At 42.0% G+C, this 21,932-nt stretch overlaps 1 protein-coding gene across 6 annotated transcripts in view; it reads right to left on the bottom strand.

The window, feature by feature from the left end:
* The window catches only part of brat1 (BRCA1-associated ATM activator 1), a 48,063-nt gene that overhangs the window by 3,445 nt on the left and 22,686 nt on the right, over positions 1-21,932 (bottom strand). For 5 of the 6 annotated variants that reach the window (XM_048609871.1, XM_048609872.1, XM_048609870.1 and 2 more), the window contains 6 exons: positions 20,484-20,602; positions 17,961-18,147; positions 14,532-14,605; positions 13,929-14,034; positions 5,869-5,967; positions 5,342-5,520 (listed from right to left, as the gene is read on the bottom strand). In XM_048609871.1, the coding sequence (XP_048465828.1) occupies positions 5,342-5,520; positions 5,869-5,967; positions 13,929-14,034; positions 14,532-14,605; positions 17,961-18,147; positions 20,484-20,602 (764 nt within the window). The remainder of the gene's footprint in view (positions 1-5,341; positions 5,521-5,868; positions 5,968-13,928; positions 14,035-14,531; positions 14,606-17,960; positions 18,148-20,483; positions 20,603-21,932) is intronic. The other variant, XM_048609873.1, reaches the window with a different exon arrangement.

Below are 21,932 nucleotides of genomic sequence, written 5' to 3'. Positions count from 1 at the left end.
GAGGCAGAAACCCTCATAACATTGAAGTAGCATTTAGATGTGGACTTGCAATGCCAAGACATACAATACTATGGGCCAAGTGCTGGAAAATAGGACTAGAATAATTAGGTGAACCAAAGGGCCTTTTTCTGTGCTGTAGGCCTCTACGACTATCTTTTTCCCAACACCTCCCAATCTCCCTTCCCTCTTTTAGGACAATCTACTTCTTTGGCCAAACTACCACTTACCTGCCTGAATATCTCTTGCTTTTAACACTCGGAATGTTTTACTACATTAGCAGTTGCCACCGTCTGAGGGCAAAAGGGCTGCTCTCTCAGTAGAGAGAACAACTGATTGTGGCTTAACCCGAGGGTTACCACATCTCAGATGAGGCGCGAGGTTGGGAAGGCAGGACCTTCAATGGTAACCTCAGCCAGTGCGGGAATTGAACTCATGCTATTCCATCACTCTGCATCACAAACCAGCCACCCAGCAAATTTGAGCTAACCCACACCAATAAAGTTGCTGTATAAATATTTTTCTATTCATTTGTGTGGTGTGAGCATCACTGCCTGGCCAGCATTTTTTGCCCATCCCTAGTGGCACTTGAGAAGGTGGTAGTGAGCTGCCTTCTTGAACTGCTGCAGGTTGACCTACAATGCGATGAGGGAAGGAATTCCAAGATTTTGACCCAGCAACAATGAAGGAAAAAAGTGATATATTTGCAAGTCAGGATGATGAGTGGCTTGGAGGGGAACTTGAAGGTGGTGGTGTCCCCATATATCTGCTGCCCTTGTCCTTCTAGATGGAAGTAGTCATGGGTTTGGAAGGTGCTGTCTCAGGATCTTTGGTAAACTTCTGCAGTGCATCTTGTAGATAGTACACACTGCTGCTACTGAGCATTGGTGGTGGAGGAGTGGATGCTTGTGGATGCAGTGCCAATCAAGCGGGCTGCTTTGTCCTGGATGGTGTCCAGCTTCTTGAGTGTTGTTGGGGCTGCACTCATCCAGGCAAGTGGGGAGTATTCCATCACACTCCTGACTTGTGCCTTGTAGATGGCAGACAGGCTTTGAGGAGTCTGGAGGTGAGTTACTTGCCACATTATTTCTAGCTTTTGACCTGCTCTTGTTGCCACCGCATTTATGTGGAGAGTCAGTTCAGTTTCTGGTTGATGATAACCCTCAGGATGTTGGTAGTGGGGGATTCAGCGATGGTAACACTGCTGAATTCCAAGGAATGGTGATTAGATTGTCTCTTATTCGTGATGGTCACAGCCTGGCATTTGTGTGGCGTGAAAGTGACTTGCCATGTGTCAGCCCAAGCCTAGATATTGTCCAGATGTTGTTGCATTGGAACGTGGACTGCTTCAGTATCTGAGGAGTCACGAATGGTGCTGAACATTGTGCGCCAATGATTGCACATTGCCACTTCTGACCTTATGATGGAGGGAAGGTCATTGATGAAGCAGCTAAAGATGGTTGGGCTGAGGACACTATTCTGAGGAACTCCTGCAGAGATGTACTGGAGCTGAGACAACTGACCTCTCACAACCACAATCAACTTCTTATGTGTCAGGTATGACTCCAACCACTGAAAATACCTATTGATCCCAGTTTTGCTGGGGTTCCTTGATGCCACACTCGGTTGAATGCAGCCTTGAGTCAAGAGCTGGCAATCTCACCTCACCTCTGGAATGCACCTTTTTTGTCCATATTTGAACCAAGGGTATAATGAGGTCAGCAGCTGAATGGCCCTAGCAGAATCCAAACTGAGCGTCACTAAGCAGGTTATTGCTGGGCAGGTGCTGCTTGATAGCGTTGTTGATGACACCTTCCATCACTTTGTTGACGATTGAGAGTAGATTGATGGGAAGGTAACTGGCTGGGTTGGATTTGTCCTGCTTTTTATGTAAAAGGACATACTTGGGCAATTTTTCATACTGTCAGGTAGATACCAGTGTTTGTAACTGTATTGGAACAGCTTAGCTAGGGGAGCGGCAAGTTCTGGAGCATGTCTATGGTACTATTGCCTGAATGTTGTCAGGGCCTGTAGCCTCTGCAGTATCTACTGTCTCCAACTGTTTCTTTATATCATGTGGAGTGAATCGAATTGGCTGAAGACTGGTATCTGTAATGCTGGGGACTACTGGAGGAGGCCGAGATGGATCATCCACTCGGCACTTCTGGTTGAAGATTGCTGCAAAAGCTTCAGCCTTATTTTTTAAACTGATGTGCTGGGCTCTTCCATTATTGAGGATGGGGATACTTGTGGAGCTTACTCCTCCAGTGAGCTGTTTAATTGTCCACCACCATGCACAATTGGATGTGGCAGGACTGCAGAGCTTAGATCTGATCCATTGGTTGTGGGATCGCTTAGCTCTGTCTATCACTTGCTGTTTACGCTGTTGGGCATGCAAGTAATCCTATTTGGTGGCTTCACCAGGATGATACCTCATCTTCAGGTATACCTGGTGCTGCTCCTGGCATGCCCTCCTGCACTCTCCATTGAACCAGGGTTGGTCCACTGGCTTGATGCTAATGGTTGAGTGAGGGATATGCTAGGCCATGAGGTTACAGATTGTGCTGGAGTACAATTCTGCTGTTGATGGCCCACAGCGCCTCATAGACGCCCAGTCTTGAGTTACTAGATCTGTGCAAAGTCTGTCCCATTTAGCATGGTGATAGTGCCACACAACACAATGGAGGCTATTCTCAATGTGAAGGCAGGACTTCGTCTCCACAAGGACTGTACGGTGGTCACTCTTACATGGACAGATGCAATTGCAGCTGGCAGATTGGTAAGGATGAGGTCAAGTATGTTTTTCCCTCTTGTTGGTTCCCTCACCACATGCCACAGATCCAGTCTAGCAGCTAAATGGACCTACTCAATCAGTAGTACTGCTTCCAAGCCACACTCGGTGGTGGACATCGAAATCCTCCACCCAGAGCATATTTTGTGCCCTTGCCATCCTCAGTGCTTCCTGTAAGTGTTGTTCAACGTGGAGGAGTACAGAGTCATCAACTGAGAGAGGACGGTATGTGGTAATCAGCAGGAGGTTTCCTTGCCCATGTTTAACCTGAAGTCATGAGACTTCATGGGGTGTGGCGTCATTGTTGAGGACTCCCAGAGAAACTCTCTCCCAACTGTATACCACTGTGCCACCACCTCTGCTGGGGTGGTCTGTCTGCAAGACAGAACATATCTAGGGATAGTGATAGTGGTGTCTGGATTTGAGTGTAAGGTATGATTCCGTGACTATGACTATGTCAGGCTGTTGCTTGTCTAGTCTAAGCGACAGCTCTCCCAATTTCGGCACTAGCCCCCAGATGTTAGTGAAAAGGACTTTACAGGGTTGACAGGGCTGTCTCTGCCGTTGTCTTTTCCACTGCCTAAGTTAAGGCCAGGTGATCGATTTCTTTGAGACTTTGTAGCGATTGGTACAACTGAATGGCTTAATAGGCCATTTAAGAGGGCAACTGAGAGTCAACCACACTGCTGTGGGTCTGGAGTCACACGTAGGCCATACCAGGTGAGGATGGCAGATTGCCTTCCCTGAAGGACATTGGTGAACCAAGTGGGCTTTTCCGACAATCGACAATAATTTCATTGTGATTGTTAGATTCTTAATTCCAGTTGTTTTTATTGAATTCAAATTCTACCATCTGCCGCGGTGGAATTTGAACGAGGTGCCCAGAACATTAGCTGAATTTCCGGATTAATAGTTTAGTGATAATACCACTAGGCCATCGCCTACAAGTTGTTGTTGCCTTGGGAAGCCAAGAAGGGAAATAGCTTGGCCCAAGTATTCACATTACCAATAATAATCTCGAGATTACTGATATTAATGAACTCTTGTATTTCTCTATTCTGACACCTTTAAAGCTGTGCATAGTTTGATTGAAAATCTATTGGAAGTTTTGATGTGGCAGTTTCTAAATGTTTTTCTAAGCAGACACAACCAGAAGAAGAATCCTCATTCTAATGCAATTGGTTAAGCTTTTGTTATATTAATACCACTGCACAAGATATCTCCATTACACAGAAGGTTAGCATCCATCACAGGAAGTTCAACTACTTCTAACATACCTCAGGTATACTCACTGATAATTGATAATTACTTTTATTTGTCCCATTTTTTCATTTAGTATCATACCTATGAATATGTGTTGCTTTAAATGACCAATTTCATGTAACATTGTGTAACATCATCCATGTCACAGCCTGACTGAGGACTTGAACCTATTTTTGAAAGATCATGTGGGAGTGCACATGGGATCTTTTAAAGACATTCCTGCTTTAGTTACAAACTGTTCAGTCAAGCAAACCTTAGCTTTAAAAACAAAATATTATTTTGTCAAAATTCTGAAAAGGCCTCAGATTTTTTTATCAGTTTTTTTTTTACAATTACATCACGACTGGCTTTCCAAAGGAACAGTTTGCTGTGTTTCTGCTACCGAATGTCAAACCACCTTTGTTTGTCCAGATTCCAACTTCTATCACCACTCAAGGGAGCAACAGAGGAGAGACAGAAGGAAGATACCAAGCAAACAATTGTAATGCTGTGACCTCAGACAAAAGCCAAGGTTAGAAACTAACCACAACTGGCAACTTAAAGACAGCAAATAAATATGGACTGCATTTGTAAAGGATTATTTTCAAATGTGTCACTACAAAAGCAAATTCTTGACTTTTTGTAATCAATTAAAGTGACTAGAATTCAAGTAATGCCATTTAGTGACAAGAATATTATCTATATTATGCTGTTATCTACGTCCCAATTTATGTGAACCATTCTATAAGCAGAATTTAAAACTGTTCTCCAAATTAACTTATTTTCTTTCATTATTTGGTATTCACAAGTATATGCTTTGAAGAGATAATTGACGTTCTATCAGTTGGTGGCAAGTGAACTATTGAGGGGAATATTAGAATGATCTACAATTTGTGGTTTAAGTGAAACTCAATACTGCATATAATGCAGATAATTCCTGGATTGCTAGTGTTAAAATTCATTCCCAGTATTCTCATTCATTCCAAATTCATGCTGGGTGGACAATACATTAATTCACTAACCCATTGAATAAAAACGAGGATTCTCTCCCCTCAATTTCTCATGTTGTGAACTCACAATCTCAGTGTTATCAGTAAGAGATGGTAGAGGCAAAGACCTTCGGAGTTGATTTAAAATTTGACAGGAAACTAATTCCAGTGCATTGAATTTGTTCTGATGTTGCACTTTGTCTGGAACAGTTTCATCTTGCCAATCCCCTCATAATGCAAGAGACAAAGAGCAGCTAAAGTGGAATTGAACTGGTTACAAAAATAAACGCCGATTTAAACATACCACAGAAAATTGACTAACCTTCACCGCTGTGACACTGTTCTCATTTGGTAACATTTGCCATTTAGGAGAGAGATAGTTCATCTTCCCCAGAGCAGTAATGGCACTTGCTCGAACATAACTTTCAGGATCTGAAAGCAGCTCCAAAACAAGGTGAGGAATTCCACAGGAACCAAATAGCTGACAGAAACTCTCAACTCCTGAAACAAGATAACAATCAAATCCAGTTCCAGTAAATTTTATGCAAACAAGCAAAGCTTAGTAAGTTTAAGGATGAGCAATTATTTTGTCCATTCCAACTTCAAAGTATTCTGTGTACTTTAGCAATCTGTTCAATTTATAATTAAAAATTGAGTGAATAAATTGTCTGATACACCAGACTGATGAATAATCTTAAATCATTCTTAAATATTACAGTAAAATATGATGAGGAGTTAGATTAACCAAATTAAAATCTTTTCGGAAGACTACCTTAATCATGCAAGGAGCAATCAGTTCATTGATTCTAGGATTTAACTAAAATGACCCTTGGAAAAAATTGCTTATACCTTTAAACTGGAAGCACACTTGGCCAAGGAATTCAAGTGTGGAGTCTCGAATTTCCCAATGAACATCAAACAGCCGCTTCTTCATTACTGACATAAAGTCTGAGGGTATTGTAATAGAGATCAGTATTAACTCCAGATTCATCCAGATATGTGTCTGATACAAGACATACCAAATTTAACATAATATAACTGAACTTTGAGCATTACAGTAACAATTCAAAGCCAAATAAATCTTCATGGAAGACTGGAAATGGAAGAGGAGAAATTATCCTGAAAATAAATATCTCCACTTTAAACTTTCAAAATATATCAAATGCCACAGGAATTCTCAACTTTAGATTATCAACAGAAACAACTGTGTTTATTTAACCTAATAAAGGGAATTATAATGTAATGAGGATAGAGTTAGCTAAAGTGAACTCGGCATTTAGATTAGCAGGAATGACAGTAAGCAAGCAGTGCCAGGCATTAAAGGAGATAATTCATGACTCTCAGCAAAATATATCCCAGAAGGAGTAAAGATTCTAAAACAGTGATAAATCAACTATGGCTAACCAAGGAAATTAAGAAGAGTATTAAGTTGAAAGAAAAAAGTATACAAGGAGGCAAAAGTCAGTGGAGGCCCTGAAGACTGGCATAAATTCAGAATCCAGCAAAGGAGGACTAATAACATAATAAAGACAGAGAAAATAAAAAATAAGGGCAAACTAGGGAGGAAGATAAAAACTTAGAATAAAAGCTTCTCTAAATACATAAAAAAGAAGATAGAGGTCAAAGTGAACATAGGCACCCTAGAAAATGTACAGCAGCACAGTGCCTCAGTGGTTAGCACTGCTGCCTCACAGCACCAGGGACCCGGATTCAATTCACATTTGGGCAAATGTCTGTGTGCAGATTGCACATTCTCCCCTAGTCCACTCATGGGTATCCTCCCATAGTCCAAAGATGGCAGGTTAGGTGGGTTAGCCATGGGAAAATGCAGGGTTACAAGGATAAGGTTGGGGCATGGGAGAGAGGGAAGCTAGTCTTGAAATTGACAGCTTTGTCATTGAATCGTAATATTAGGTATAACTAAGAATAACTTCATATTAAAGCTGATATTGAAACTTTATAAACATCGGTAGAAATCAGCATCCTTTCTAATCTTCTGTGCTAAGATTAGCAAGAATTATACATTGCATAACAAATAGTAATAAACAAATGTACGATAATAGCTGGCAAATGTCTAGGAAGGAACATAACAGCCAGTGTGGAACGTGATCAGTAAGATATATTGTGTGAGTCCAAGGACAGGTGATAGGGGGTCTGACAAACATCACGAGATGATGGGAGAACCTTAGGTTGACCATGAAGTTGTTCATCAATGATTGTGTATTCACATGATTGGATGTGTAGGTCAGAGGGGTTGTGGCAAGCACTGATATCAATGTTGTATGTAACCATTATAACATGGTATGTATAAATATCCTGTACATTATTGGGAAAGGTGGAATGTCTTAGAGACCTCTCCCGTGCTGCTTTGGTAAGGAGCTCCAAATAAAGACCAATTTGCGCTGCTAAACACAGGACTCAGACTCCTCTTTAAAATCCCTCTGGCTGCTTTATCACGAATGGTGACAAGCTTCTTCAGTATTGTTGAAACTGCATTCACCCAGTCAAGTATTTCTTCACACTCTTAATTTGTGTCTAGTAGGTGCTAGCTAGGTGTTGGGGAGTCAGGACACAAGTTACTTGCTGCAGAATTCCTAGCCTCTGACCTGCTCCTCTGGTCACAGTATTTACGTGACTGAAATAAAACAAAGAACTGCAGATGCTGGAGATCTGAAACACACAAAAACAGAAATTGCTGGAGAAACTCAGCTGGTCTGGCAGCATCCGTGCAGAGAAGAGTGAGCCCACCAGCCTGCGCATCCAAAGAATTAATAAGCCACCATTTCCATCACTTCCAGGGGGATGCCACCACCAGACACATCTTCTCCTTGCATCCCTTGTCAGCATTCCAGAAGGACTGTTCTCTCTGGGACACCCTGGTTCACTCCTCTACCACTCCCAATACCCCAATGGCACCTTCTCATGCAATCACAGAAGGTGTAACACTTACTGATTTACCTCCTACCTTCTCATTATCCATGGTTCCAGACACACCAGCTGAAGTGATTTACCTGCACTTCACTCAAGCTCATCTCCCTTGTTCACTGCTCACAATGGGGTCTCCTCTACACTTGACAGAAGAAATGCAGACTGGCGACCACTTTGTTGAACATGTACTTTCCACCCATAAAAATGACCCTATGCTTCTATACACCACTTCTGTCTGCAGTGCTCCAGTGAGACTCAACACAAGTTGGAAGAACAACAATACTTCATTTTTCCACTTGTTATAGGCTTCAATACTTAATATCGAGTTTAAAAATGTTACAGTATGAACATCTACACCCCAGGTCCTGCCATGATATGGGTTGGTTTCAGCACAGTTAACCCATTTTCACTCATTCATAGGCCTCACTTTCACCAATCTAGCTTCTCTTCTTCTGTGGCTTACTATCAACAATCCTTTTTTTGGACTCCGTCTCCAAGTATCCACTCACTACTCTTTGCCCCATTGTCAGCATAAATACTATGCATTAAAAGGCATTTGGATGAATACATTCATAGAAAAGGTTTAGAAGGATATGGGCCAAGTGCAGGGAAATGGGGTTAGTGTGGATGGACATTTTGGTTGGCATGGACCCGTTTGGGCCGAAGGGCCTCTCTCCGTGTTGTAGGACTCGATGACTCTATTCCTAGCTGCTATCAGTTCTGTAGAAGGGTCACTGGCGTCAAAATGCTAACTTTATTTTCTCTCCTCAAATGTTGTCAGAACTGCTGAGTTTCTCAAGCGATTTCTGGACATTGGTGAATCACAAGATGCTGTTAATCGGAGATTCACTGATGGCAATGCCTCTGAACGTCACATTCCCTCTTCATGTGAATTGTCAATTGTACGGTATGAATGTTACTTGCCATATATCAGCCCACATCTGGATATTGTTTAGGTCTTGCTATAAAGGGACAGAAGTTATTTCAGTGTCTGAGATGTCACAAATTGCAGCCTGAGCTGTTTACAGTATTTATCAGTGATATGGAGACAGAAAGAGGCAGCAATGTCTTCTGGAACAGTGGAAGTTTCGTCCCTACCTTTGACCTATGAATGATTGAGTTCAAAGTCTACCTCTCTTTGGAGTATGTTGTTAAACATCTGCACAGATTTATAAAAATATAAATAAAGACAGTAAGTGGGAGCCCTCTTGTGTTTCAGTGATAGCAGCCCTACTCCTGGACTAGGAGGCCAGGGTTCATGTCCGACCTGCTCTGAAGGTATGTAATAACATCTCTGGACAGGTTGTTTAGAAACTGTAATTACTTTGATGGATATAAGAATAAGCTGTCCTGGAAACACTCTTGTAATTAGCTCTGAAGACCACCAGTGGGCACTAATTATCTTCAACTGAAATAGAAGTTGCGCCAGTCATCACCAAGGCACCTGGCGAAACCTACACAGACACGCGAAGAACGTGCAAACTCCACACAGACTCCTGAGGCTGGCATAACCCCAGGTCCCTGGCACTATGAGGCAGCAGTGCTAACCACTGAGCCACTGTGCCACACTGTTCTTTTGGCAAAGTGATAGTGTCCCAACTCCTGGTCAAGGAATCTCTGCAGTGTGGAAAGAGGCCATTCATTCAATCAAATCTGCACCAATCCTCCAAACAACATTCAGCTCAAATCCAGCCCCCTACCTTAGCCCTATAACACTGCAGTTACCATGGCTAGTCCACCTAGCCACACACATCCTTGTACACTACTGACAATTTAAATATTGTCGCAGCACGGTGGCTCAGTGGTCAGCACTGCTGCCTCACAGCACCAGGGGCCCGGGTTCGATCCAGCCTCGGGCGACTGTCTGTGTGGAGTTTGCACACTCTCCCCATGTCTGCGTCGGTTTCGTATGGGTATTCCGGTTTCCTCCCACAGTCCAAAAATGTGCAGGGTAGGTGGATTGGGGCCATGCTAAATTTCCCATTGTGCCCAGGGGTGTTTAGGTTAGGTGGGTTAGACATGGGAAATTAGGGGAATGGGTCTGGATGGGATGCTCTTCGGAGGGGTGGTGTGGGCTTGTTGGGCTGAATGGCCTGTCTCCACATCGTAGGGATTCTATGATTCTATGAATTTAGCATGGCCAATCCACCTAAACTGCTCATCTTTGGACCATGGACGGAAGCCCATGCAGACATGGGGGGAACATGCAAACTCCACACAGACTATAACCCGAGGCTGGAATCAAACCCGGGTCCCTGGCGCTGTAAGGCAGCAATGCAAACCACTGAGCCACCATGCCACCTAGGAGGCCGGGGTTCAAGTCACATCTACTCCAGAGGAGTGTATGAACATCTCTGAACAGCTTGGTTAGGAAAATATCTAGATACAGAAAGACAGGAGGGGCTGTTGTGGCAGTGATAGTCTCTCTAACTCTGAGCCAGGGGACCTAAGCTCAAGTCCTACCTGCTCCATAAGTGCGTCATAACATCTCTGAACAGGTTGAGTAAAAATACCTGGAAACAGAGAGTAAGAGCTCTTGCGTCTCAACCCCCGGATCAGGAGACTGAGGTACGTGTCCCATCTGCTCCAGAGGTGTGCTCCCTTCTAGTCTAAGGCTACCCTCCTCACTATTTACTCTCCCATCAACTTTTTTACCATCAACTTTTTTACCATCTGCAAACTTACTAATCAACCCTCCTACATTCACGTCTAAACCAATTATTTAAATGACATACAGTAAGGGACCGATACTGAACCCTGTGGTACCCCAGTAGACACAGATTTCCATTTGGAAAAACAACCCTCAACTACCATCTTCTGCTTCCTCCTACTCAGCCATTTGTGTATCTAATTTGCCAAATTGCCTTGGATTCCATGGATTCTTACCATTAATATCAGTCTCTCATGCGGGACCTTAGTAAAAGCCTTGCTGAAGTCCAAGTAGGCTACATTAAAACGTTGCGCTCATTTACACACCTGGTCAATTCTTCAAAAAATTCAATCAAGTTGATCACATATGGTCCCCCGATAACAAAATCATGCTGATTGTTCTTGATTAATCCCTACCTCTGCAAATGCAGATTAATTTTGCGCTTCAGAATTGCTTACAATAGCTTCCCCACCACTGAGGATAGAATGACCGGCCAGGACTTTCCCGGTTTATTCCTTGCTCCCTTCTTGAATCATAGTAGCACATTGGCTGTCCTCCAGTGCCTCTTTTGTAACCTGAGAGGTATTGAAGTGCTTCTCAAGGGCTCTTGCCATTTCTTCCCTTGCCTCACACAACAGCCTGGGATTAATTTCAATAGGCCCTGGAGATTTATCTACTTTTAAGCCTGCTAGTCCCCTCAGAACCTCCTCTCTGTGTGTAACAACTTCTTTAATTGTAGCAAAGACCTTCTCACTGATTTCTACACCCATATTGTCTCTCTAACTACTGAACACCAACCCTAAATATTCATTTATTACACTTCCTGCATCCTCTGGCTCCAAGCACAAATTACCACCGTGGTCTACATGGACCTTACTCTTTCTCTGGTTTTTCTTTTACCCTTAAAGTTCCTTTAAAACAATTTAGAATTTACCTTTATTTTACCAGGCAGTATTGTTTCATATACCCTTTGGATTTTCTAATCTCCCTGTTAAGCTCCCTCTTGCACATTCTATACTCGTCTAGATCTTCTGCTGTTTTGAGCCCTATCAGACAATGAGCCTCCATTTTTCTCTTAATCCAATGCTCTATATCCCTCCAGGGCTCACAGAATTTGACGGTCCCCTTGTTTCTTTATTAGAACATGTTGGCTTTACACTCTCCATACTTCTTTCTTGAATGCATCCCAATGTTCCGAGACAGATTTACCTGAAAGTATCTGCTCCCAGTCTACTTTGGCCAAATCATATCTGATCTTATTAAAATCAGCCTTCCATCAGTTGAGAACTTTTGATTTCAGGATCATCCTTGTACTTTTCCATAACAATCTTGAATCAAAATCTTCCAACATTTGTAACGGGCTCAGGTGAAACCATACTTCAATGCAATTGTGGACTCCAGATTTAAGGAAAGATATACTTGCATTGAAAGTCATGCAGCAAAGGTTCACTAGGTTGGTCTCTCAGATGAGAGACTGACTGAATTTAGTTTAGAAGTGTAAGAAGAAATCTCTTGTGATCTTTCAAAATTATAAAGTGACTTGACACAGTAGATACTGAGAAGTTGTTTCTCCTGTACGGGGAGTGTAAAACAAGGCGGCATCCTTCCAGGATAAGGGGTCAGACATTTAGGAGATAGCAAGAACTGCCGATGCTGGAGTCAGAGTCAATACATTGTGGATCTGGAGGAACACAGCAGGTCAGGCAGCAGAGAAGCAGGAACATCAATGTTTTGGGTTCACGCCCTTTGTCAGGCTTGATATGCTGTTAATGAACATATTGAAGGCTGAAATGACACATGGTGTATTTGGATTTCCAGAAAGCATGCACAAAAGGCTGCTGTATGATAGAAGTGCACAGCATTACGGGTAATGTGTTAGCATGGATACAGCACTGGTTAACTAACAAAAAGCAGAGTGGCTATAAGTGGGTGTTCTTCTGGGTGGAGATCAATGGCTAGTGGCGTGCCTCAAGGGTCAGTGTTGGAACTGCAATTGTTTACAATTTACATAGATGATTTGGAGTTGGGGACCATGTGTTTTTTGTCAAAGTTCGCAAACGATATTAAGACGAGTGGTAGAACGAAGTGTGCAGAGGAAACAAAGTCTGCAAAGGGATACAGATAGGCTAAGTGAGTGGGCAAGGGTCTGGCAGATGGAGTACAATGTCGGTAAAATGTGACGTCATCCATTTTGGTAGGAATAACCGCAAAATAGACTGATTTAAATGGCGAAAAATTGCAGCATGCTGCTGTGCAGAGACACCTAGGTGCCCTTGTGCATGAATCACAAAAAGTTGGTTTGCAGGTGTAACAGGTAATTAAGAATGCAAATGGAATATCTGAGATATTTGAGAACATAAGAGGGATGGAGTTTAAAAACACGGAGGTTATGCTGCAGCTGTATAGGTTACTGGTGAGGCCACACCTGAAGTTCTGCATCGAGTCTGGGTCTCTTTACTTGAGAAAGGACGTACTGGCACAGGAGGGGGTGCAGAGGAGGTTCACTAAGTTGATTCTGGAGTGGGGAGGGTTGTCTTATGAGGACAGATTGAGTGGACTGGGACTATACTCAGTGAAAATTAGAAAAATGAGGGGTGATGAGGAAACATATAGGATTACGAACGGAATAGATGAGATAGAAGCAGGGAGGTTTTTTCCATGACAGGTGAAACTAAAACTGGGGAGCATAGCCTCAAAATAAGGTGAGCAGATTTAGGACTGAGTTGAGGAGGAACTTCTCCCAAAGGATTGTGAATCTGTGGAATTCCCTGCCCAATGAAGCAGTTGAGGCTACCTCATTAAATGTGTTAAAGGCAAAGATTTTTGAACAGTGAAGGAATTAAGGGTTATGGTGAGCTTGCCGGTTAAGTTGGGGGGAGTTCATGAAAAGATCAGCCATGATCTTGTTGAATGGCAGAGCTGGCTTGAGGGGACAGATGGCCTACTCTTGCTCCTATTTCTTATGGTCTTATAACACACATTGGTCTCTCACGAAATCAAAATCAGCTCCATAGGCCATATGATTTTCTCCTTTTCTATTTGTTTTGTTCTTTGTGAAGTCTTTAAAAAAAACTTAGGATCAGTATCCATAACTGTGTTTTTCCAAAATCAGTTCTTTATTGATCCACATGTGATCTGTATATGAAGTTTCATTTAATTCTGTCCATCAGTTTTTGCGATGTCTTGTTTACAGACAAACCAACTAACAGCATAATAAGCGTCACCTCCTCCCACTTCAAATGGTGGAGGTAATAAAGCTTAGGCAGGATGAGAAAAGAATTAAATATATACTGGGCAGAATACAAGAGGGTAACCAATATAAGTCTCCTACCTCCATGTAAAAACTCTTTCAACTTGGGCTCAAGCACATGAGAGTTCACAGGTTCAATGCAATGTGACATCCAGCGAAATAAAGCCTCAAAGGACTTCTTCAAAACCTAAATGTTACAAATTTGATTTATTGTCAGAGTTTTTAGATACAACATTCAATTCAATTTTAAGCGATACAAAATATACTTTGAGCAGGAATTTGGATCTTTAGCTCTTGGAAAGACTAGAGGAGTAGATCCATGGGTACACCACTACCTATACGTTCCCCTCCAAGCTCCACACCATCCTTACTTGGAACAATGACCATTCCTTTACTGTTGCTAGATCAAAGTCTGGAAATCCTTTCCTAATAGCTCTGCAGGTGGCTTGCCATCATTTTCTCATAGACAATGAGGATCTGTAACAAATGCTGGCCTTGCCAGTGATACTCACATTCCATGAAAGAACAAAAATTTGACCTTAGTTCAGTTCAGTTGCTTTTGCTTGCAAACAACTGCATGCAACTGCAGTGATGCTGTTCCATCCTGGATCATATGCATAAACAAAACATAACAATACTGAAACATTATGACCAGTTATTTTAATAGACAAAGATATTACTCACAGTACAGTCAGTATCTGGGTTGCTGATGTAATCATGGAGAAGGGTCAATGCACTGTTTACTTCCTCAATCCCTGCTAAAATTAAAATCTTGATTTCATCAAAAATTTAGCCATTCTCTTTATTGGTGCAAACATGTTTATAATTTAAAACCATTTACTGGTAAAGTTAAACAAAAATCAGTTTATATATATGTGTATATAGCATTAAAAAACAAGGGTTTTTGGACATCAACGTACAATCAAAAATTCTGAGGGCACATGCTTACCTGAGTTTATTTTCGCATACATGTGCCCAATATAAAGATGATACTTGAAAAACTACCTAAAAACCTATGATGTTTAACAGCTTTTTTTCTCTTCAACAATATTCTTTTTAAGTGTTATATGTTTTTAACACTCTTTATGTAAATTCGATTCAGAGATTTTGCTACGACTGCACACGTTTCAGGATGTCAGAGACAGCAACATTTCGTTTAAGGTTGCATCTGAGATAACAATTAGTCTCTTAGGACAGATGGGGAAGAATAAATTCCATTTTCTTTACGGGGGTTTACTCACCCCATTCTAAATAATAAAATCTAGAATTTTCTCAGAAGTTAAGAAACTTCTAAGGCAAAATTTACTTAATTGTGGTTGATCCTTGAATTTGTTAACTCCCAAATTGAGTTTAGTTGAGTTAAATTAAGTCCCAAATTATTAATCTAGAACTACTGTTAAACTATACGTAAAAGTTTGAATCACAGAAGAATTTTATCCAAGGATTAATATTACCAATTTAACCAAAACTCTACTTGAATATTTTTCATACAATTTCAGTATTACTGAAAAAAAAAGACATTTTTTCAAAGCTTTTTTATTTTACACTCATCAACATATCTGGAAGACACCAATTTAAAGGGTAAAATATTTTGCACAGTATGAGAAGACAGTGTTGACTGTTGGCAAGTGGACTCTGGTTGGTAGGGGTATTGCCAGGGAGAATGCACCAACGAGATGATGACTGACAGTGCCAATCTTTATTTAAATTGAAATGAGACAGGTTGACTCTGACTGGTCAAGGCTTTGGCCTGAGAAATGATATAGACATCTGCTGTTCATTGGTTTAAGTTAAGAAAATGCAATTTGTGTACATGTTCTCTCTGTTTCCCAAGTATACACACTGCGTTCTCACCCAAGGACTGAACTATAACTACAGGGACGCCAACAAAATGGAATTCCTAGCCACACTGGAAGCCACACTGAGGACCATAAGGCAGACAGTAATCCCGACACTAACCAGAAGGAGCGAACTCAACACCCTCAACACATTGGAAAGGCAAGCCCTGGAAGGACTAAAGAAGGACAGAACATCCCAATGCTACCAGCAGACAAAGGGCACATGACAGTAATACTGAATAAAAGGGACTACATCTCCAAGGCACAGGCGCTGCTCACCGACGAAAACACATACTGGCCAGTACAAACTGACCCGACACCGGAACTAGGCAACAAAATCCTCTACACGCTAAAAAGACTTAAACAGACCAGACAGGTCAACAAAGCAGACTTCTTAAGAATGAAATCCGAAGGAACCAACATACCCTGATTCTACAGCCTCCTGAAAGTACACAAGCCGGAAGTACCCCTTAGACCCATAGTCTCCCTACCAGGCACTCCATCACACAGATTAGCCAAGGAACTACAAAGGAGACTCAGGCACCTAGTCAACAAGTCACCCCACTCAATCCACTCAGCCCAAGAATTCCTCAAGACCATCAAAAACATAAGGATAGATGACGAGGAGACCATGATATCGTTTGATGTCACTGCCCTATTCACATCAACTGACATACCACTAGCAAGGGAAACAATGACTGCACTACTGGAACAAGAGCAAGACACCAGTGAAACCATCTCCATAGACAACATGCTCAAACTACTGGACCTATGCCTCACCACCCACTTCACTTTCAACGACCAAACATACGAACAAATCAACGGGACACCCATGGGATCACCTATCTCCGGACTCATAGCAGAGGCGGTGATGCAAAGATTAGAAAGGACAGCCCTTCCACTAATCCAGCCAAAACTATGGCTATGCTAGGTGGACGACACCTTTTTCATCATTAAATGGACCAAACTAGAGGAGACACACAAACCTATAAACAACACCCTCACCAGAGAGGAGGAGAAGAACAAACAGCTTCCATTCCTGGATGTCATGGTAGAGCGCAAGACAAATGGGGAACTCCAAACGAAAGTACACAAAAAGCAACACACACAGACCAGGTACTGAACTTCAACAGTAACCATCCCCACACACATAAACGAAACTGTGTGCGAACACTATTTAAACAGGCAACAACACATAGCAGCAACACAGAACTACGCCAAGAGGAAGAAGACTACCTCTTCCAGGTCTTCCTGGATATCCAAAAAACTGGGTCAGAAGATGCCTACATGAACAACATCAGCAAGATACTACACACCCCGACACACTCATCACACTACCTACATCAGGAACACATCAGACTCCTAACCACAAGACTCCTACGACCGCTGGGCATCAGAGTGGCACACAAGCCCACATCAACCCTATGACAACTGCTCACCCGAACTAAAGACCCACTCCCCGCCATGGACAGGACCATTGTCATCTATAAGATCCCCTGCAGAGACTGTGACAAACACTACATCGGACAAACAGGAAGGAAACTAACAACAAGGGTACATGAACACCAACTGGCTACAAGAAGACACGACCAATACTCACTCATCTCAATCCACATGGATAAGGAGAACCACCAATTCGATTGGGACAACACCAAAATCCTGGGACAAGCTAAGCAGAGACAGGCACGGGAATTCCTAGATGCCTGGTACTCCACGAAGAAAGCCATCAATAAGCACATAGAATTCGACCCCATATACACTCCACTACGAAGGAAAACCGGAAGTCAGGCAATCCAGCTCAACGGACCCCAGAGTTTAAAAACCAGGAGGGAAAACAAACCGACGCTTCCTTGGAGGCTGCACTGAGGATGTTACCCAGCAGGGTAACGAAATATCTGCGGAACAACAAACCAGCTCGGCAAGCCAACCAACCTCAACACTGCGTATTAATATATGTATCTAACAACTCATACAAGTGCACTGCACTGCTAGTCCAACTGACAATCTTAAATTGGTTGAAGGTAGACTTCTTAGCACATTATTTAGTGATTCTATGATTTCTCAGGGCCACGCTGTCAGTGATTATTTAACTGAAGCATTCTTCATGACAATGCCTTTACCAACTGAAGTCCATTTGTCAACCAACCGGTACTCTCCTCTTACAATATAAAATGCTGTTCCCATTTATATTCAATACTTTGGTCACTTAAGAGACAGAGAATACTTCAATATTATGCTTATTTACATATATTGATGTTTTTATTTTGCTTCATACCTGCCCACTGAGGTAATGCACCTAGTACATCTATTCCTCCTCTCTGAACTTTGATGCATCCAATCAGGTGTCTACTAATATTGACAACAGTTGAAGTGATGGGAATAGCAGTACCAATGCACAGCTGTAGTACTGTAACCACTGACTTCATCAAAGCTTGGAATGGCAATTCTGTGGTCTGCAGGGACTAATCAAGACAAAGAAAATCAATATTTTTAGCTTTATTTTACAATGTATGATAAATTTATTTATATTAAGTCTCAATAGCATTTCTTCCTCTGCAGTCTGTTGGAACTGCCCATATTTGAAAGACACAAAATGGCCGACAAGGGGATAAACGGAATTAAAAAAGCTTGCTCCAGCATTTAGACACAAAATGGCAGACAAGTGATTAAAACAGAATTAAACGCCTGCTCCAGCATTTAAGTGAAACAATGGTGCCTATAGGAAGGGATTACTCCAAGGCGAAAGGTGCTGGCCTTATACAAACAGAAATCAGAGACAGTTCAATAAGAGGGTGTTCAAAAATTTGTAACAAACACAGAAGAACTAGTGAGACTGTGGTTCGTAAAAATCTGTAGGGTTAAACAAGTTCATTAAACTATGACAAGTGATTGATTCTAGCCTCATCAATGAAAGGATGTTGTCCCAGAAGTTGAAAAGAACCAGTCAAAAAACAAGGACAATAAATCTCAGTCCATAAGGCAGTCAGTCTAGCTCATCATGCAGCTGTGAAAACAGCAGCTAAAGTTATTTTGCAGTAATTAGTTTTTTTCTTAAAACTATTCATAATATTAAGAAATAGGTTCTAGTTAAAGATATTTCAGATAGTCACAGAGATAGATTCTGAAGTAATTACACACAAGTACACAACAAGCACATCTGTAAGAAACAAATGGCTTGCAATTTATTAGCTAAAGAGTGCTAACAGTAGAGGTAATTATAAAACCTTACTTATAACTAACTTTAAAATAGAAATTAATGTTATGAATCTTATAGCAGTTAGCAGTGGGAAAATATGAGAAGTAACAGAATTCGATAGAGATAGCAAGAAATACAATGGGCAACAGAATTCAAGCAGTCCTTAAATATAAGCAAGTCAGGGACGTGTTTGAAGGAGAACAGCCAATAACTTGGGGGCAGCATGGTGGCTCAGTGGTTAGGGCTGCTGCTTCAGAGCACCAGAGGCCCGGGTTCGATTCTATTCTCGGGGACGGCATGGTGGTTCAGTGGTTAGCACTGCTACTTCACAGCGCCAGGGACCCGGGTTCGATTCCACCTTCGGGCGACTGTCTGTGTGGAGTTTGCACATTCTCCCAGTGTCTGCGTGGGTTTCCTCTGAGTGCTCCAGTTTCCTTCAAAGGTGTGTAGGCAGGGCGAATTAGCCATGCTAAGTTGCCCATAGTGTTCAGGGATGTGTAGATTAGGTGGGTTATGAGGGATGGGTCTGGATGGGATGCTCCGAGGGTCGGTGTGGACTTTTTGGGCTGAGTAGCCTGTTTCCACACAGTAGGGATTCTATGATGATGAAAAAAGTTCTATGACGATGAACTTTGAAATGCAAATTAATAGAATGAATAGAAAGATCCCAAGGCTGAGGGACTTGAGGCTGTTTTCGTTAGAGAGAAGGAGGTTAAGAGGTGACTTAATAGAGACATACAAGATGATCAGAGGATTAGATAGGGTGGACAGCGACAGCCTTTTTCCTCAGATGGTGATGGCTAGCACGAGGGGACATAGCTTTAAATTGAGGGGTGATAGATATAGGACAGATGTCAGACATAGGTTTTTTACTCAGAGAGTCGTAAGGGCGTGGAATGCCCTGCTTGCAACCGTAGTAGACTCGCCAACTTTAAGGGCATTTAAATGGTCATTGGATAAACATATGGATGATAATGGAATAGTTTAGGTTAGATGGGCTTCAGATTGGTTTCACAGGTTGGCGCAACATTGAGGGCCAAAGGGCCTGTACTGCGCTGTAATGTTAAAAAAAAAAAGGGCTAGAGATTACAATGTCTCTTAAACATCATGAGACCATGGCTGTCTTCAGCAGTATCCAACATTGATTAGATGTTTCACAGGACTGGATGCATAGAATAAGGGGAAGGCCACAGTGACCACGTATGTGATGACTGAAACACAAAATGTATAAAAATATTGTACTTCACTGTAAAAACCAGAGTGTGTGTCATTGATCTGTCTTCCGATCGAAGTCAAAGATTAAGAGAATGATTGGGTTCTCACGTCAAGGCCAGATTCGGGGAAGTCTTTGGCCCTCTCCCTGCATTAATGAGTTGTGGCTTGAATAAGAATCAAATACTGCCACGTGGCTGAATCCCGCCTGCCTCCTAAGTCCCACACAGTCAAACACATGAAAAAATCTTCGCTGAAGGAAGAAAGACATTTTCTTTACATTAAGGTAATGAAAATTCATTGCTTATTGACCGCTCATAGGTATAAAACCAAGGATTACTGAGCCAAAAGACCAGCAGTAGAATATCTAACATTGTTTTATCTACTCACCATTTGTAAGAGTTCCCAGAGATATGAAAGTATTTGACAGAGCAAGTTGATACATGTTGATTTTCTGGATAGACGGTTTTCAATATCGACTCTACAGTCTGAAGATACATCCAGCAAGGCTACAGTAAAATATAACTCATTTTCACTATTTGTTTGTTAATATTAAGGCAATACCAAAAAGTGTTTCACTTAGTACCAACAAAATCAAGACAGTTTTGAAGGGATAGGAGAAGGATCAGAAACCAAAGGCCGTGGTGCTTTTAGTATTTTTGGTCCCCTCATTTTCTCTATCCAATCTTCGTAGAGGGGACCCCTTCTCTCCTTTTCACATCTTAATTTACACCCATTTTACATCCCCTTTTCTCCTTTACCATGGTTAACTACCCCTTTGTCTTTTGTACTGGGCCTCTACTCCATCTACTCCCTTGCTCCTTTTCTGCCTCTGTCAAAAGTATATAAAAACAATTCAACATCTTTCTGAAGTAGAGTCAAATATTAGCTAAGTTTCTCTCCCCACACAGAGAGGGTGAACATAACAAGGATGGATTGAGGAAAGCTGCAATAGTTGGAGAAGGGAGAGTGACAGAGGCTTGAAGAGAGAGGTTGCATGAGTGGGAGAAGGGGTGATTGTAACAGGAGGTCAGAGAGAGAAGTTGCAAATTAGGGGAGCGAGGACAAAGGTTTTATTTTCAAGATAATTGAAGACTGCTTACGTACAAAAAGGCATCACCCTAAACACATCTACAGACTGGTGCCATCACAGCTAATGTGTTTCTACTCAATGTGCTTCTACCATTGTTTATACTCAAAACTGAATGACTTTAATCAGGTAGTTACTATGTTTTTTTACTGCAGCTCAAATTTAAATTTAGCAACTGGAAGTCTTCATTACAATAGCATCAACAGCATACCCCCAATATAGTAGGTAATTAATATATGCAGCCTTAGAGATTCCAGATTCAGGTACAAAGAATTCATTATCTCAATGATTTTCAGGTTTCCTGGCTCCTATTTAGCTGTATATACATATATTGACCGGTATAAAACTGTTCATTCTCTTTTGAGGCCTCTTTCCTTTCCTCTCTTCTCTCACTAGCTGCCTTTCTGCACCCTCCATCTTCCCTCCCCACTTCAGCTTCCTCTGTTGAGCTTCCCCCTCTCTCTCACCATGCAACCTTCCTCTCTCCACCCTTCCCCTTACATCCTCACGCTCTTTCCTGCCTTGCAACTGCTCTTTCATCTTCACATTGCAATCTCTCTGTCCCACTTTGCAAACTCCCTTTCGCACCTCTCCATCTTTTGTACCAACACCTCACAGCCTTTCTCTTCAGCCCCATGACAGGTGAAGTTCCCTGGCATTCTCTCCTCTCTTTCAACCCTGGCAGCCTCTCTCCTCTTTATCTCTCTCTACCTGCTTTGTATAGCTACTCACACTCCACTGGCCCTAAT

Source organism: Rhincodon typus, chromosome 21 (assembly GCF_021869965.1).
Source record: "Rhincodon typus isolate 14 chromosome 21, sRhiTyp1.1, whole genome shotgun sequence".
Taxonomy (NCBI): Eukaryota; Metazoa; Chordata; class Chondrichthyes; order Orectolobiformes; family Rhincodontidae; genus Rhincodon; species Rhincodon typus.
This window is presented reverse-complemented; position numbering and strand designations above follow the sequence as displayed.